At 41.9% G+C, this 14,725-nt stretch overlaps 1 protein-coding gene across 1 annotated transcript; it reads right to left on the minus strand.

Moving 5' to 3' along the window:
- Window positions 1–6,654: 6,654 nt before the first annotated feature.
- Window positions 6,655–7,675, minus strand: LOC132874593 (aerolysin-like protein). Its single transcript, XM_060910899.1, has one exon. It carries the CDS (start codon window positions 7,658–7,660, stop codon window positions 6,671–6,673), a length of 990 nt encoding a protein of 329 aa, XP_060766882.1. The 5' UTR covers window positions 7,661–7,675; the 3' UTR covers window positions 6,655–6,670.
- Between the last annotated feature and the right edge of the window lie 7,050 nt (window positions 7,676–14,725).

Below are 14,725 nucleotides of genomic sequence, written 5' to 3' on the forward strand. Positions count from 1 at the left end.
ACAAGTACATTTTAGATGTCACAAATTGCTACTGTCATTTTGATGGTTTGTTCACATTCTGAGCGGAAATGATTTTGTTGGACATTTTGTATAAAGTTTTTATTTCTCGAATTTGCAAAAAATAAAAACGCTCTGTTTCTCCAAATCCAGTGAATGTGGATAGAATAAAACCATTATTCCACTCAATCTCATACATGGCTTATATCAAACTTGGTGCTACGTGCCTCGTCAGCTATCTATTCATGTACGACTTGATTTCATGGAATAACTGTTAAATATATTACTCAATGTCCCAGATGTAGTTCGTATGAAAAATATGAGTGGCGTATTTCCCAGTAAAACACTTGTGTCCACACACACACACACACACACACACACACACACACACACACACACACACACACACACCAATCAGCCATAAAATTAAAAACACTGACAGGTGATGTGAATTACATTGATAACTATAAACAGATAAAATATGTCATTTTTTAATTAATCAAAAAAATAGTAATCATTGACAAATCCCAGTGGTCTAAGAGGACTAAAACAGTTCAGGATGTGCTGTGAAAGGAAAAGAATCAACTTTCAGATGGTCATTGATTAATCTTTTATAACAGCACATCTTGTCATATTTTATTTCTTTACTTCTTGAACTTTGGGTGTGTGCAGTGTATTTTGCACTCTTACATTGATGAGGAAGGTCAGTGATTCAGATGAAACGTATGTATCTCATTTCTTTGTCAGTCAGTGGGAGTTTAAAAGGCCTTAGCTGTCCAAACAACCCTTGAGTATTTGAACGAGAGCAGTTTCATGGACATTATAAAAGTAAGAAATGCTACGAGTCCAAACAAATTGAAGAATTTCAGTATCACTGACGAGAACAGATTGATCTCATACCAAAATATCACATTTTACAATTAAAACATTGATTATTCATTTCAGAAAAAGTCTTGCGCATGTGATATTCACTATAGAACTTGTATTTAGTGTAATGAATTGTTGAGAAAGTAGAAAGTGACCACAACATATGACAACATTCTATTTCTCTATATTTCTGTGATTAGTGATAATAAATCACAACAGCTGCTGGAAGAATTCTGCAAGACAGTACGATGGAACAACTTAAAGAGGTCTTTAGAAAAGACACATTCATACATTTATGAAACCTTTCTCAATAAGAGAAAATCCTGAGGAATCGAAAGACACGCTCGAATATTCAGTATGAATTGCAATTAATGATTACAGTAATAAACACATCCATACAGAGGGATGCATAAAATGTGTCATACAGACAAAGTAACTGTAACAAATTCTAGCTTACGGGTAAACAGTAAACCTCCAGTTTTCAGCTTAAAACATGCCAGATATCGGTCTTTCAGGTCTAAATCATGCTATCCAGTCGAAAGGTCTGATATCTCAACCAATGTCCTGACACTCCTCAGAAGGAAAATATGAATCCTGTGATGCAGAATCCATAACTGAATCTCTTCAAAGTATTTTTCAGTAATAAATCCTCCCTCTGGGCGGCATGGTGGTGTAGTGGTTAGCGCTGTCACCTCACAGCAAGAAGGTCCAGGTTCGAGCCCCGTAGCCAGCGAGAGTCTTTCTGTGTGGAGTTTGCATGTTCTCCCCGTGTCCGCGTGGGTTTCCTCCGGGTGCTCCGGTTTCCCCCACAGTCCAAAGACATGCAGGTTAGGTTAACTGGTGACTCTAAATTGACCGTAGGTGTGAATGTGAGTGTGAATGGTTGTCTGTGTCTATGTGTCAGCCCTGTGATGACCTGGCGGCTTGTCCAGGGTGTACCCCGCCTTTCGCCCGTAGTCAGCTGGGATAGGCTCCAGCTTGCCTGCGACCCTGTAGAACAGGATAAAGTGGCTAGAGATGATGAGATGAGATGGGAAATCCTCCCTCTAAGAGGACGTTGCTTATTTTTCTACTCTTAAATCTATTCAAAGTCTAATAATAAAGACCTCTAGAGGACTACCAGGGCCTCCAGAGGGCGTTCTTCACTGAACTCTTCTCTTGGCTGATGATCTGCTGCTCTGTAGAGCTCAGCTGAGGCGGAGCACGTTCCCTCCTGTTCTCATCTGAAGATGGCTGCAGATTCTGGAAGTGCTTTAGGAGTTTTCTCTGGCTCTGTGTCTTCACCTCTTCTTTGGATAAAAACTCCTGTGGATAAAAACTCTTCCCCATGCACGAACAGAGAGACTGAGGAAGAGTTTTTATCCACAGGCAGTTAGACTGCTAAACTCAGTACATTTTAAATAATCCCTTTTACTACAGTTTTTATATCAGTGTTAGAGGACTCATTTTCCTCTTTTTAACTGTGCACATTTCATTTTAATCTTGTTGTTATCCTCAGGCTATTTTAACTTACTCATTAGTATTTTAGACTTATTTTTTACATGTCATGCTTCAGGAGTCATCTTTTATTTTTCTAGTGCGTTTACTTATTTGCATATGTTTTTATTCTTATATATATGCTGAGCTGATGACCCCTTCAACATTTCACTACATGTAAAATGTATGTGACAAATAAAAGCACTTGACTTGACTTTGGACAAAAAGTGGACAATGTCATGGGCACATCTGGAGAAGGCTTGATTGACAGCTGTTGAGCTGGAGGAGAATGCAGGCTGCTGTTGCTGCTGTTGTCATCCCAGGAAGCTGACTGTGGTCTCCAGGATATTGTCTTTCTCCAACTTGGAGTCAAGCTGCTGGTTGAGGAACTTTGGAGCCACGAGAGACTTCAGCTGCTCAGTGCTGCTCTAATGGGATTTTTTTGATAAAATTATTTGAACACAGACATGAGTTTTAGTGGTTTTACTAGTGTTGTTGATACCGGTAAGATGTGATGTCTTTCAAGATATAATACACCTAAGAAGTTGTGAATATCTGAGTTATGTGAAGTGACTTTTGAAAGTTTGCAATTTGTAAACTAACAGTCCAGATGGAGCAGATTGTGTCTTATGTCTTGTCTTTGTCAACCAGTGTGAGAGATACGGATTAGGTCAACTGGCTACTCTAAATTCAGTGGTGTACCCAGTGTCACTTGGGCTTAGCTCAGTGAAGGGTTTTTTCTTCAGATATTTCAATATCTAATTTATAAGCAATCAGGAAATCAAAATTCTTGTCTCTTTCTCAGTTTATTTTTCATTTTAATGTGTTAAAACTAAATGTGTTTGTCATTTTAAGGTACACATTAAGTGAAAATCATATCAATTAAGGTGGACAATTACAGTGGTGCTTGAAAGTTTGTGAACCTTTTAGAATTTTCTATATTTCTGCATAAATATGACCTAAAACATCATCAGATTTTCACACAAGTCCTAAAAGTAGATAAAGAGAACCCAGTTAAACAAATGAGATAAAAATATTATACTTGCTCATTTATTTATTGAAGAAAATGATCCAATATTACATATCTGTGAGTGGCAAAAGTATGTGAACCTTTGCTTTCAGTATCTGGTGTGACCCCCTTGTGCAGCAATAACTGCAACTAAACGTTTCCGGTAACTGTTGATCAGTCCTGCACACTGGCTTGAAGGAACTTTAGCCCATTCCTCCATACAGAACAGCTTCAACTCTGGGATGTTGGTGGGTTTCCTCACATGAACTGCTCCCTTCAGGTCCTTCCACAACATTTCCATTGGATTAAGGTCAGGACTTTGACTTGGCCATTCCAAAACATTAACTTTATTCTTCTTTAACCATTCTTTGGTAGAACGACTTGTGTGCTTAGGGTCGTTGTCTTGCTGCATGACCTACCTTCTCTTGAGATTCAGTTAATGCACAGATGTCCTGAAATTTTCCTTTAGAATTCACTGGTACCGTATAATTCAGAATTCATTGTTCCATCAATGATGGCAAGCCGTCCTGGCCCAGATGCAGCAAAACAGGCTCAAAGCATGATACTACCACCACCATGTTTCATAGATAGGATAAGGTTCTTATACTGGAATGCAGTGTTTTCCTTTCTCCCAACATAACGCTTCTCATTTAAACCAAAAAGTTCTATTTTGGTCTCATCCACCCACAAAACTTTTTTCCAATAGCCTTCTGGCTTGTCCACGTGATCTTTAGCAAACTGCAGACGAGCAGCAATGTTCTTTTTGGAGAGCAGTGGCTTTCTCCTTGCAACCCTGCCATGCACACCATTGTTGTTCAATGTTCTCCTGATGGTGGACTCATAAACATTAATATTAGCCAATGTGAGAGAGGTCTTCAGTTGCTTAGAAGTTACCCTGGGGTCCTTTGTGACCTTGCCGGCTATTACAAGCTTTGCTCTTGGAGTGATCTTTGCTGGTCGACCACTCCTGGGGAGGGTAACAATGGTCTTGAATTTCCTCCATTTGTACACAATCTGTCTGACTGTGGATTGGTGGAGTCCAAACTCTTTAGAGATGGTTTTGTAACCTTTTCCAGCCCGATGAGCATCAACAACGCTTTCTCTGAAAGCGTTGTTGATACGTTGTATCAAACATTGTATCAACAATGTTGATACATTGTATCAACATTGTTGATACAATGTTGCTTTAAATTTTGATTTTTAAAGAAAATGAATATGTTCTTAATCCTGAGTATCTGTTGTTATTTTGTGAATTCTTACCTTTATAACTTCATTGTAACTTAAGGTACAAAACACTTAAGTTGTCTACTGGTAGTGTGCATGAGGTAAGGGTTCGGGCTAGAAAACTAATAGTCCTCAGAAATCTCCTTTGTTCATGCTATGCCTTACAAAAAAGAAGTTTCTTCAAGTGTGCTTCTAGTATACTTTTTTTAAACTAAAAATAAGAGTGTATGCTTTCAGTGTACTTTTTATTTACTTGTCAGAGATGTACTTAATAAAGTTATATATAAGTATACTTGGCGGCACGGTGGTGTAGTGGTTAGCGCTGTCACCTCACAGCGGGGAGGTCCTGGGTTCGAGCCCCGGAGCTGGCGAGGGCCTTTCTGTGTGGAGTTTGCATGTTCTCCCCGTGTCCGCGTGGGTTTCCTCCGGGTGCTCCGGTTTCCCCCACAGTCCAAAGACATGCCAGTTAGGTTAACTGGTGACTCTAAATTGACCGTAGGTGTGAATGTGAGTGTGAATGGTTGTCTGTGTCTATGTGTCAGCCCTGTGATGACCTGGCGACTTGTCCAGGGTGTACCCCGCCTTTCGCCCGTAGTCAGCTGGGATAGGCTCCAGCTTGCCTGCGACCCTGTAGAAGGATAAAGCGGCTAGAGATAATGAGATGAGATGAAACTTCTTTTTGATAAGAGAGCCTGGCAATCACACCTGCTATATCAAACATATTTGAACAGATGTACGTCCAAACCATTCAGAATACAGTGCTAGACTGCATGTTGTTGCTTATTATGGGGTTATTGAAACATACACTAACTAGTAGCCTAATGCATTTGACTGTAGCAAATCTTATAGTCTCTCAACTTAATATTGTTTGAGGCTACATCTTTAACATCATCGTCCTGACACCAAAATTCATCTTAATTTTTTTTAACCAGGTTGACGGAAGATGTGCTATTATACCACCTCATTTTTAAATACCAAAAATTACTTTATCAAATGGCATGCACCAAAGAAAGCACATTCTCATCCCATTCTCATTATCTCTAGCCACTTTATCCTTCTACAGGGTCGCAGGCAAGCTGGAGCCTATCCCAGCTAACTACAGGTGAAAGGCAGGGTACACCCTGGACAAGTCGCCAGGTCATCACAGGGCTGACACATAGACACAGACAACCATTCACACTCACACCTACGGTCAATTTAGAGTCACCAGTCAACCTAACCTGCATGTCTTTGGACTGTGGGGGAAACTGGAGCACCCGGAGGAAACCCACGCGGACACGGGGAGAACATGCAAACTCCACACAGAAAGGCCCTCGCCAGCCCCGGGGCTCGAACCCAGGACCTTCTTCCTGTGAGGCGACAGCGCTAACCACTACACCACCGTGCCGCCCAAGAAAGCACATGATATTGGAATTAATTATTCAAATTGACATAATTAAGGAGTATTCACATTGCATCCTGTATGTTTGCCGAGCACTAAATGAGATGTTTACCAAGGCTGTGTCTCTGATAAAGAGAGACCATGCTTTGAAACACAACTTTGTAAAGTATTTGAAACAAGTAGGATGAATTGCAAGATTTTATTGTTTAAAAATTTGAAAAGGAGCAAAGAATCATCTCGACAGCAGTAACTAATGAGAATGGGTAAAAATCTACAAACAGCATCAACATCAAATAAGACTTGTTCATTTTACATTTTTCAGAATGCTTTTTAAAGGATGTTTTACAAATCAAAAAGTGTGTGTCTGCATCACTTGTACACTACTAGGGTAAAGCAACAAAATAATCATTATGATCAACATTAGGAAAAGCCAGTAATCAAATCTAATCATTTGATTATTTTATCCATCTCAGAATAAATGAAAAACCTGAAGAAGCACAATCAATGAGATTTATTATGTTTAACACTTTCTTTTTATTCTAAAATGTTTTTATTCTAAAAGAAGCAACAAAAGAATCATTCTAATGATCATTAGGAAAAGCCAGCAATCATTTAAGCCAATCTTTTATTCCACACAGAAAAATCTTAAGAAGTAGAATTAATGAGATTGATTGATTGATTATATTTAACTTTTTTTTTTTAAACTGTGAAGTGTTTTACGAAATCAATTCGCTCTTGGCCCCTGGCTCCTCAGCAACCTTTTTCGCTGATTCCGTCACAACTGTTTTTGCATCAGTGTAAGTGACACCTTTGTAGATTCCACTGGTTGGAAACTGCAGCACGCTGCCATTATAGCAGGTAATCTTGACTGTGCCTTTGTAGGGGAGATCAATTGTAGCATGGCCAATTGTGATGTCCACATCCATGGTTTTCCCTGGAGGGATTTTGACAGGAAATGAGAACAGCTCCATTTTCTCTTCAGTGTACTCTAAACCATATGAGCCCTCGGTTCCCACTGTGAAGCCAAATCCAGTTGATACTTCCACAACCTCTGGAATTCCTGCCTTCACTTCCATTGAAAATGAGAATTCAATCTTGTTGGTAACAGACCAGGATGACGTTTTGGTGATTTTTTTGGAGGTTTCTATTTTATATTCTTGAGTTACACTGGACTTATTTTGGTAAGTCATGGATTTGATTCCCTCAACAGCCACATTGGGTATCACACTATGAATTGTGGGATACTGAACATCTGTTAGCTTAGTCGACCTGATGGTGTTGATGAACATGAAGCCTAAGTTATCAATATCTGAACCGGAACGTCCTGTGAGTCCAACACAGATCCCCGAACCCACATCAATTGGATATTCTGTTTTCAGCCCCCAGTCTGTCATGTATGCAAAGAACTCCCGGGAGCGATTTGTCTTGAATTTGATGCCACCCAGACGTGTTCCAGCTCCATTTCCCCAAAGTGAAAGGGAGATGAAATGCTCTCCATCTTCAAATATAAATTCTGAAAACTTCCCACCAGGGTTTCCAAACTGCTTGGACTGGCCATCAGTAAGCCAAACCTTGATGGATTTTATCTGCCGCCCGCCAGCCCACACCCAGATCTTTTTCAGTGTGGCTCCATTTCCAGTACCATTAAAATCAAAGGCAGATCCTCCTCGCCCACCGATTATAAGGATGCCTGCTAGGTATGACATGATCTTGTTCTTAATCTGTACCTTAAAAAGACAAACAAATATTTAGGTTTAATTAGTTAGTATGGAAGATAAATATGCTGCAATAGAGGCAAGTTTAAGAAGACTTTTGATTTCCTAATTTCTAATAAATTAAATTTTCAAATGTCAGAAGTTTTAACAAACAGCTGCAAGATGGTTAGTATTATTTGCTGATTGAGTTCATAAAGTGTCACCAGTTGTCACCATATATTTTAGATGGATTTATAAATCCTAATGGCCAGTGCATGTCATTGATTATTATAGAGTATCTAACATTTTCACTTAGATACCAGAATTCACCTAGCTATAAACATTTAGGAACACACTGTAGTTTCAGTTTTGCTCATTTATGCAGACTTATTTTTAGGTTTGGATTAAAAAAAAGCAAAAAAACATCAGTGTCAGTCAATGTTGGTGGATTTCAACAACATTTAAACAAACATCGATTAACACATGTTAACTTACTTTGTTCACACTGCTTATGTTTTATAATGCTGAAGTTCATGGATTGTTAGTGCTCATTAATGAGGTACATCATGTAAACTGTTACCACATCCATCCATCCATCCATCCATCCATCCATCCATCATCTGTAGCCACTTATTCTGTTCTACAGGGTTGCAGGCAAGCTGGAGCCTATCCCAGCTGACTATGGGCAAGAGGCGGGGGAGTTACCACATATAATAAAATCAATATTAATGTAAGTTGCCATAATCTCTATCCCTGGTGTAAATGTGGGTAAAATAAACATTACAGAGCTTCATAACCTACCCAATTTTATCAAAAATAACAGACACACAAATGTGATCAGAATCAGCTAGTGAGAAAAGCCTTCTTAAAAGATGTTTAGATTGCTGTTTGGGTTCAATCTCCACCTCGTCTGTCCTCTTCCTGTTGTTTATTGGTTACGAGATCCTGGAAAAAGAGAGAGATGAGACTGTGGCAGCAGGGGTGTGGTCAAGCGTCAGTCTTTGAATGGAGGGCGGAGTCAGGGAAGGTAAGTGGCAGAATAACTACACCTGATGTTAGTTAACCTGTGTTTGTGTGTCTTCCCCAGTGACCGCACCCTATAAAAGGAGAGAGAGAGCAGAGGAAGGGAGCTCTCTCCCCAACCAGATGACTTGTGTGTGTGTGTAGTGTGTGGTGTGGTGTGGTGTGGTGTGGTGTGGTGGGCTGGGAGAGTGAAAAACAGACACTGAAAAGTGCAAAAATAAAGAGTTTTTGGAACTCAGTTCTGGCCTGCCGTACTTCTGTGCTCCACTCACCCGCTCTCATTGCTACAGAGACATACACACAGCTGTGGTGTTCTGCTCAATCTGAAGTTTTCTGATAACGCATGAGTGTATATATAGGGCTATTCTCCAGGAAAATGTTTACAAAAGCGCAGCCAAACAGGAGGTTAGGCCAGTCCATGGTGGTATGCAGAGTATGTGAGAGACAGAGACCAGAAATTAAAAGTGGAGATGAATTGCCAGAACCTTCTTGCTGTGAGGCAACAGTGGTAACCACTACACCACCGTGCCATGATTCACCAATATTGATATGATGTGATATGAAATGATATATGATTCACCCCTATTGCAATGCAGTGCGATTTGACATGATTTGATTTCATCCATCCATCCATCCATCCATCCATCCATGCATCCATCCATTATTCGTAATCGCTTATCCTGTGCAGGGTTGGAGGCAAGCTGGAGCCTATCCCAGCTGACTACAGTGGTGCTTGAAAGTTTGTGAACCCTTTAGAATTTTCTATATTTCTGCATAAATATAATCTAAAACATCATCAGATTTTCACAAGTCCTAAAAGTAGATAAAAAGAACCCAGTTAAACAAATGAGACAAAAATATTATACTTTCTCGTTTATTTATTGAGGAAAATGATCCAATATTACATATCTGTGAGTGGCAAAGGTATGTGAGCCTTTGCTTTCAGTATCTGGTGTGACGGTGTGACCCCCTTGTGCAACAATAACTGCAACTAAACGTTTCCGGTAACTGTTGATCAGTCCTGCACACTGGCTTGGAGGAATTTTAGCCCATTCCCAGCACTGAAAGCCGTCTTCCGCCAAGGTTTTTATCCTGAGATCCTTAGTGAGCTGGCATGTAGGGATGAACAACTAATGCTGGACACCAGGGGTGTAGCCATCATTTTAGAAGTGAGGGGGACAATTTGTTCAGAGGTCTATTGAGTGATTTATCATCCTCTCGCATTCAATTGCACCTCTCCTTAGCAGCTAAAGAACCACATAACCACAAACAGTGCAGCACCAGGGAACCGACTTTAGTTCTTTAAAATGATATACTATCAAAATCTAAAGTCAAAATCTATAAATCTCATCTCATTATCTCTAGCCGCTTTATCCTTCTACAGGGTCGCAGGCAAGCTGGAGCCTATCCCAGCTGACTATGGGTGAAAGGCAGGGTACACCCTGGACAAGTCGCCAGGTCATCACAGGGCTGAAACATAGACACAGACAACCATTCACACCTATGGTCAATTTAGAGTCACCAGTTAACCTAACTGGCATGTCTTTGGACTGTGGGGGAAACCGGAGCACCCGGAGGAAACCCACGCGGACACGGGGAGAACATGCAAACTCCGCACAGAAAGGCCCTCGCCGGCCCCGGGGCTCGAACCCAGGACCTTCTTGCTGTGAGGCGACAGCGCTAACCACTACACCACCGTGCCACCCATCTATAAATCTATAAAGTAAAATTTATAAATAGAATTAAGAATAGTAGTAGTGACATAGCTAGTTATATTCTCTTCTCACCTGTGACCCTGCATAATCATCCCTGTTGGCCTCTGGTCCACTGTCTCCTCTCTCACCCTGCTCTTCCTATTGTGGCAATAAAGATTAAAAAATATGTGGAAAGCAACATTTTGAAATAGAATTAGGAATACAGTAATAATAATCAGCAAATTCATGTACTTCAAACTTTAACTACCACAAAAATAAATTAAATCTTTACAAAAATAACAGTCAAAGGAACACAAATACATTTATATTCTTATTTTCTACCCAAAACTGAGTAATCCTAGAGTAACCCAAATAGTAAGGTTACTCAAATAAGAGTATTGTTACTTTAGAATAATATTACTCAAGTAAAAGTAAAACGTATTTTGCAACAAAACAACTCTTAAGAGTACAATTTATCCAAAAAGTTACTCAAGTAAATGTAACGGAGTAAATGTAACTAGTTACTACTGCCTCTAAGTTAGCTAGCTAGCTTAACTAACTAAATTGACATCTATTTGTCATCTTTTAGCTAAACATTATCTACATTCAACAGCATTACTCAACTTAGACGGTTTGGAAAAAACTGTCTAAAGTCTTTAGCCTCTTGGCTGGTTTGCTGAACATACAGAAGCGCTGCCCAGATCTGAATCACACCAAAGATACTCATACAATATTTTCTAAAGCGTTTCTGATCACACACGACAGCGGTGTTTGTTTGCTGCCTTAGCTCCTCCTGCTCATGATGCGTTTAGAGGCGGCTCGGAAAAATGTGTTTCCACATGTTAAAAATGAATTGAGTGGTTGTAATGGCTGTAAAAAGTGCAGGGGACAGAGGGCACAAATATGGGAAGTGCGGGGGACATGTCCCCCGCATACCCCGCGTTCGCTACGCCCATGCTGGACACCCTCACTGACCTAGCGATCCATGTAGATCATTTGTTGACATTTGTTGACATGTAGATCATTTGTTGGTCCTCTATACAAGAAAGTACCTAACCGGTTCAACCTTCTGAGGACAACACATCTATGGAAGTGTCCCGTACCCGTTTGACACATACTGAGCATGAGAGAAGGAGGAAAGAGGGTCTGTGTTTCTACTGTGGGAGTTCCGAGCATCAGATCAGCCACTGCCCCATCTGTCCGTCCCGTGCAGTTCCAGCTGCAAGCACAGCTCGAGCAGTGAGTCCAGTGACTACTGAGTTAGCGGTAGTACTGAAGGCCATTTTGAGTACTGGGTAATGCCTTATTGCCTTTCTTCAGCTCCTAGCATGTTCCAGTGTCTTATCAACGATGTGCTACAGAACATGCTAGGTAAATTCGCCATCGCCTACAGAGACGACATCCTGATCTACTCTTCTGATGAGAAAAGTCACCAGGCTCATATCAGAGCGGTTCTCAAGTGCCTGCTGGACAAGCAGCTCTATGTAAAGGCAGAAAAGTGTGAGTTCCATCAGAACTGAATCTCCTTCCTGGGCTATATCATCAGCGCAGAAGGAGTCAGTATGGACTCAGCCAAGGTTTCTGCTGTCACGTCTTGGCCAACACCCACGTCTGCAAAGGACCTTCAACATTTCTCATGCTTCACTAACTTTTATCGTCATTTCATTAGGGGATTTTGCACGATTGCTGCTCACCTAACAGTCCTGCTCAAGAAAGGACCTAAGCGCCTCCAATGGAACCCTTTGGCAGAAGAAGCATTTAACCGACTCAAGCACGCCTTTACCTCTGCCCCAGTTTTGCAGCATCCTGACCCAACCAAACCATTCACCTTGGAGGTAGATGTGTCCGACACAAGGGTAGGAGGAAACTTATCTCAGCGCTTTGGTGAGAAGCACAAGCTTCATCCAGGAGCCTTCTTCTCTAGGAAAGTCACCTCTCTGGAGAGGAACTATGATGTTGGAAACAGTGAGCTGCTTGCCATCAAACTAGCCCTGGAGGAGTGGCGACACTGGCTGGAGGGAGCTACGTACCTCTGTGATTCTCACCAATCACAAGAACCTTAAATATCTCAAGAAGGCTAAGAGGTTAAACCCACGTCAAGCCAGACGGGCACTTTTCTTCACTCATTTCAATTTCACAATTTCATTTTGCCCTGGTTCTAGGAACACTAAGGCAGACGCCCTATCCCAAACCTTCAACCTATCATGTCAAGATTCAGTCACCCACCCCATTCTCCCATATCGCTGCTTCATACAATCCATTACCTGGGACCTGGACAAAGAAATAAGAAACACCCAACCACAGACAAGCCCCGTTAACCTCCCGCCAGGCCTCTTTTATGTGTCTAAGCATCTCTGAGGCCTACTCATCACTTTGGCCCACACATCTCCTGCCACGGGACATCCTGGCAGTCAATGAACACATCAGATGCTGAGGAATAAGTACTAGTGGGAGAACATGCTCACAGAGATTAACCAGTTCATCACCTCCTGCTCTGAGTGTGCCCAAGCAAAAGTTCCTAGAACCCCTCCCGCCGGCAAACTGTGCCCCCTCCTGATACCTCAAAGACCCTGGTCTCACCTAGCCATTGACTTCATCACAGACCTCCCCCCCCAGGCAACACCACCATAATGGCAACCATTGACCGATTCTCCAAAGCTTTAAAACTCATCCCAATACTTGGCATCCCCATGGCGTTCCAGACAGCTGATCTACTCTTCCAGCAGATATTCAGGTACTATGGTATTCCTGAGGACATAGTCAGTGACTGGGGTCCCCAGTTCATTTCATGTTTCTGGACTTGCTTTATCAGTAAGCCTCACATCTGGCTATCACCCACAGTCAAACGGACAAGTAGAACAAACCAACCAAGAAATCGGTTGTTTCCTAAGAATCTTCTGTAGGTGTAACCAGGGGGACTGGGCCCGATTCCTTCCATGGGCCGAGTATGCACAAAACTCCCTCAAGCACTCCGCAACTCAACTAACAACTTTTCAGTGCATACTCAGCTTAGTTGCCCCGTTCCCCTGGGATGACACATCAAGCCAAGTACAAGCAGTGGACGACTGGTTCTCTCACAGTCAAGCAATCTGGGAAGAGGTACACCAACGTTTAGAGACTGTCAACGTGAAGTATAAAGAATATGCAGACAAACCAGAGAGGAAGAGGTCGCTCAAGAAAGAATTTAGCTCCCAGAGGGAGCTCCTTGGGCAGGTGGGCGGGCAGGGGGGTGTTTCTGTCAGTAAACCCATTGAGAACAACCAAACTACAAACATGGACTTTTGAACTACAACTCCCAAGGAACACAGCACCCCCTGTCATCGGATTATTGATGACAGCCGCCACTCATTCCACTAATTATCAGTCACACTACTTAAGCTCCTCATTCACATTCCTTCAGTGCAAAGTATCTTTCTGTGTTTCTCCAGTTTATACTAAGTTTTGTATGTGCTGGCTGTCTCTTGTTATTCTGACCTCCACTTATTCCCTTTGTTTATGTTATCTGTCTTACCTCTATTACTCCTTTTGCTGGTCGACCGACCCTTGCTTGTTTTCTGACTATGCTTCCTGTCTCATGATTTGGCTTTGTCTACAGTTTGCACCCCGCTCTCCTCTGCACATACATCTGTAAGTGCCTGCATTCTGGCAGTTGTAAATAATGTTTGACCTATATTGCCCTCAAAACAATACAATAGCACATTATTTGATGGTTTACCTCATGAATTTAATAGTTTTTTTTTCAAAATAAATACTTATGGGCGGCACGGTGGTGTAGTGGTTAGCGCTGTCGCCTCACAGCAAGAAGGTCCTGGGTTCGAGCCCCGGGGCCGGCGAGGGCCTTTCTGTGTGGAGTTTGCATGTTCTCCCCGTGTCCGCGTGGGTTTCCTCCGGGTGCTCCGGTTTCCCCCACGGTCCAAAGACATGCAGGTTAGGTTAACTGGTGACTCTAAATTGACCGTAGGTGTGAGTGTGAATGGTTGTCTATGTGTCAGCCCTGTGATGACCTGGCGACTTGTCCAGGGTGTACCCCGCCTTTCGCCCGTAGTCAGCTGGGATAGGCTCCAGCTTGCCTGCGACCCTGTAGAAGGATAAAGTGGCTAGAGATAATGAGATGAGATGAAATACTTATTTCCATTTTGATTCTTGCAACACATTTAAAAAAAATGTTGGGACTGTAAAGCATTTACCACTTTAAAATGTTTCCATTCCTTCTCACCTCATTATCTCAAGCCACTTTATTCTGTTCTACAGGGTCGCAGGCAAGCTGGAGCCTATCCCAGCTGACTATGGGCGAAAGGCGGAGTACACCCTGGACAAGTCGCCAGGTCATCACAGGGCTGACACATAGACAACCATTCAC

Source organism: Neoarius graeffei, chromosome 26 (genome assembly GCF_027579695.1).
Source record: "Neoarius graeffei isolate fNeoGra1 chromosome 26, fNeoGra1.pri, whole genome shotgun sequence".
Taxonomy (NCBI): Eukaryota; Metazoa; Chordata; class Actinopteri; order Siluriformes; family Ariidae; genus Neoarius; species Neoarius graeffei.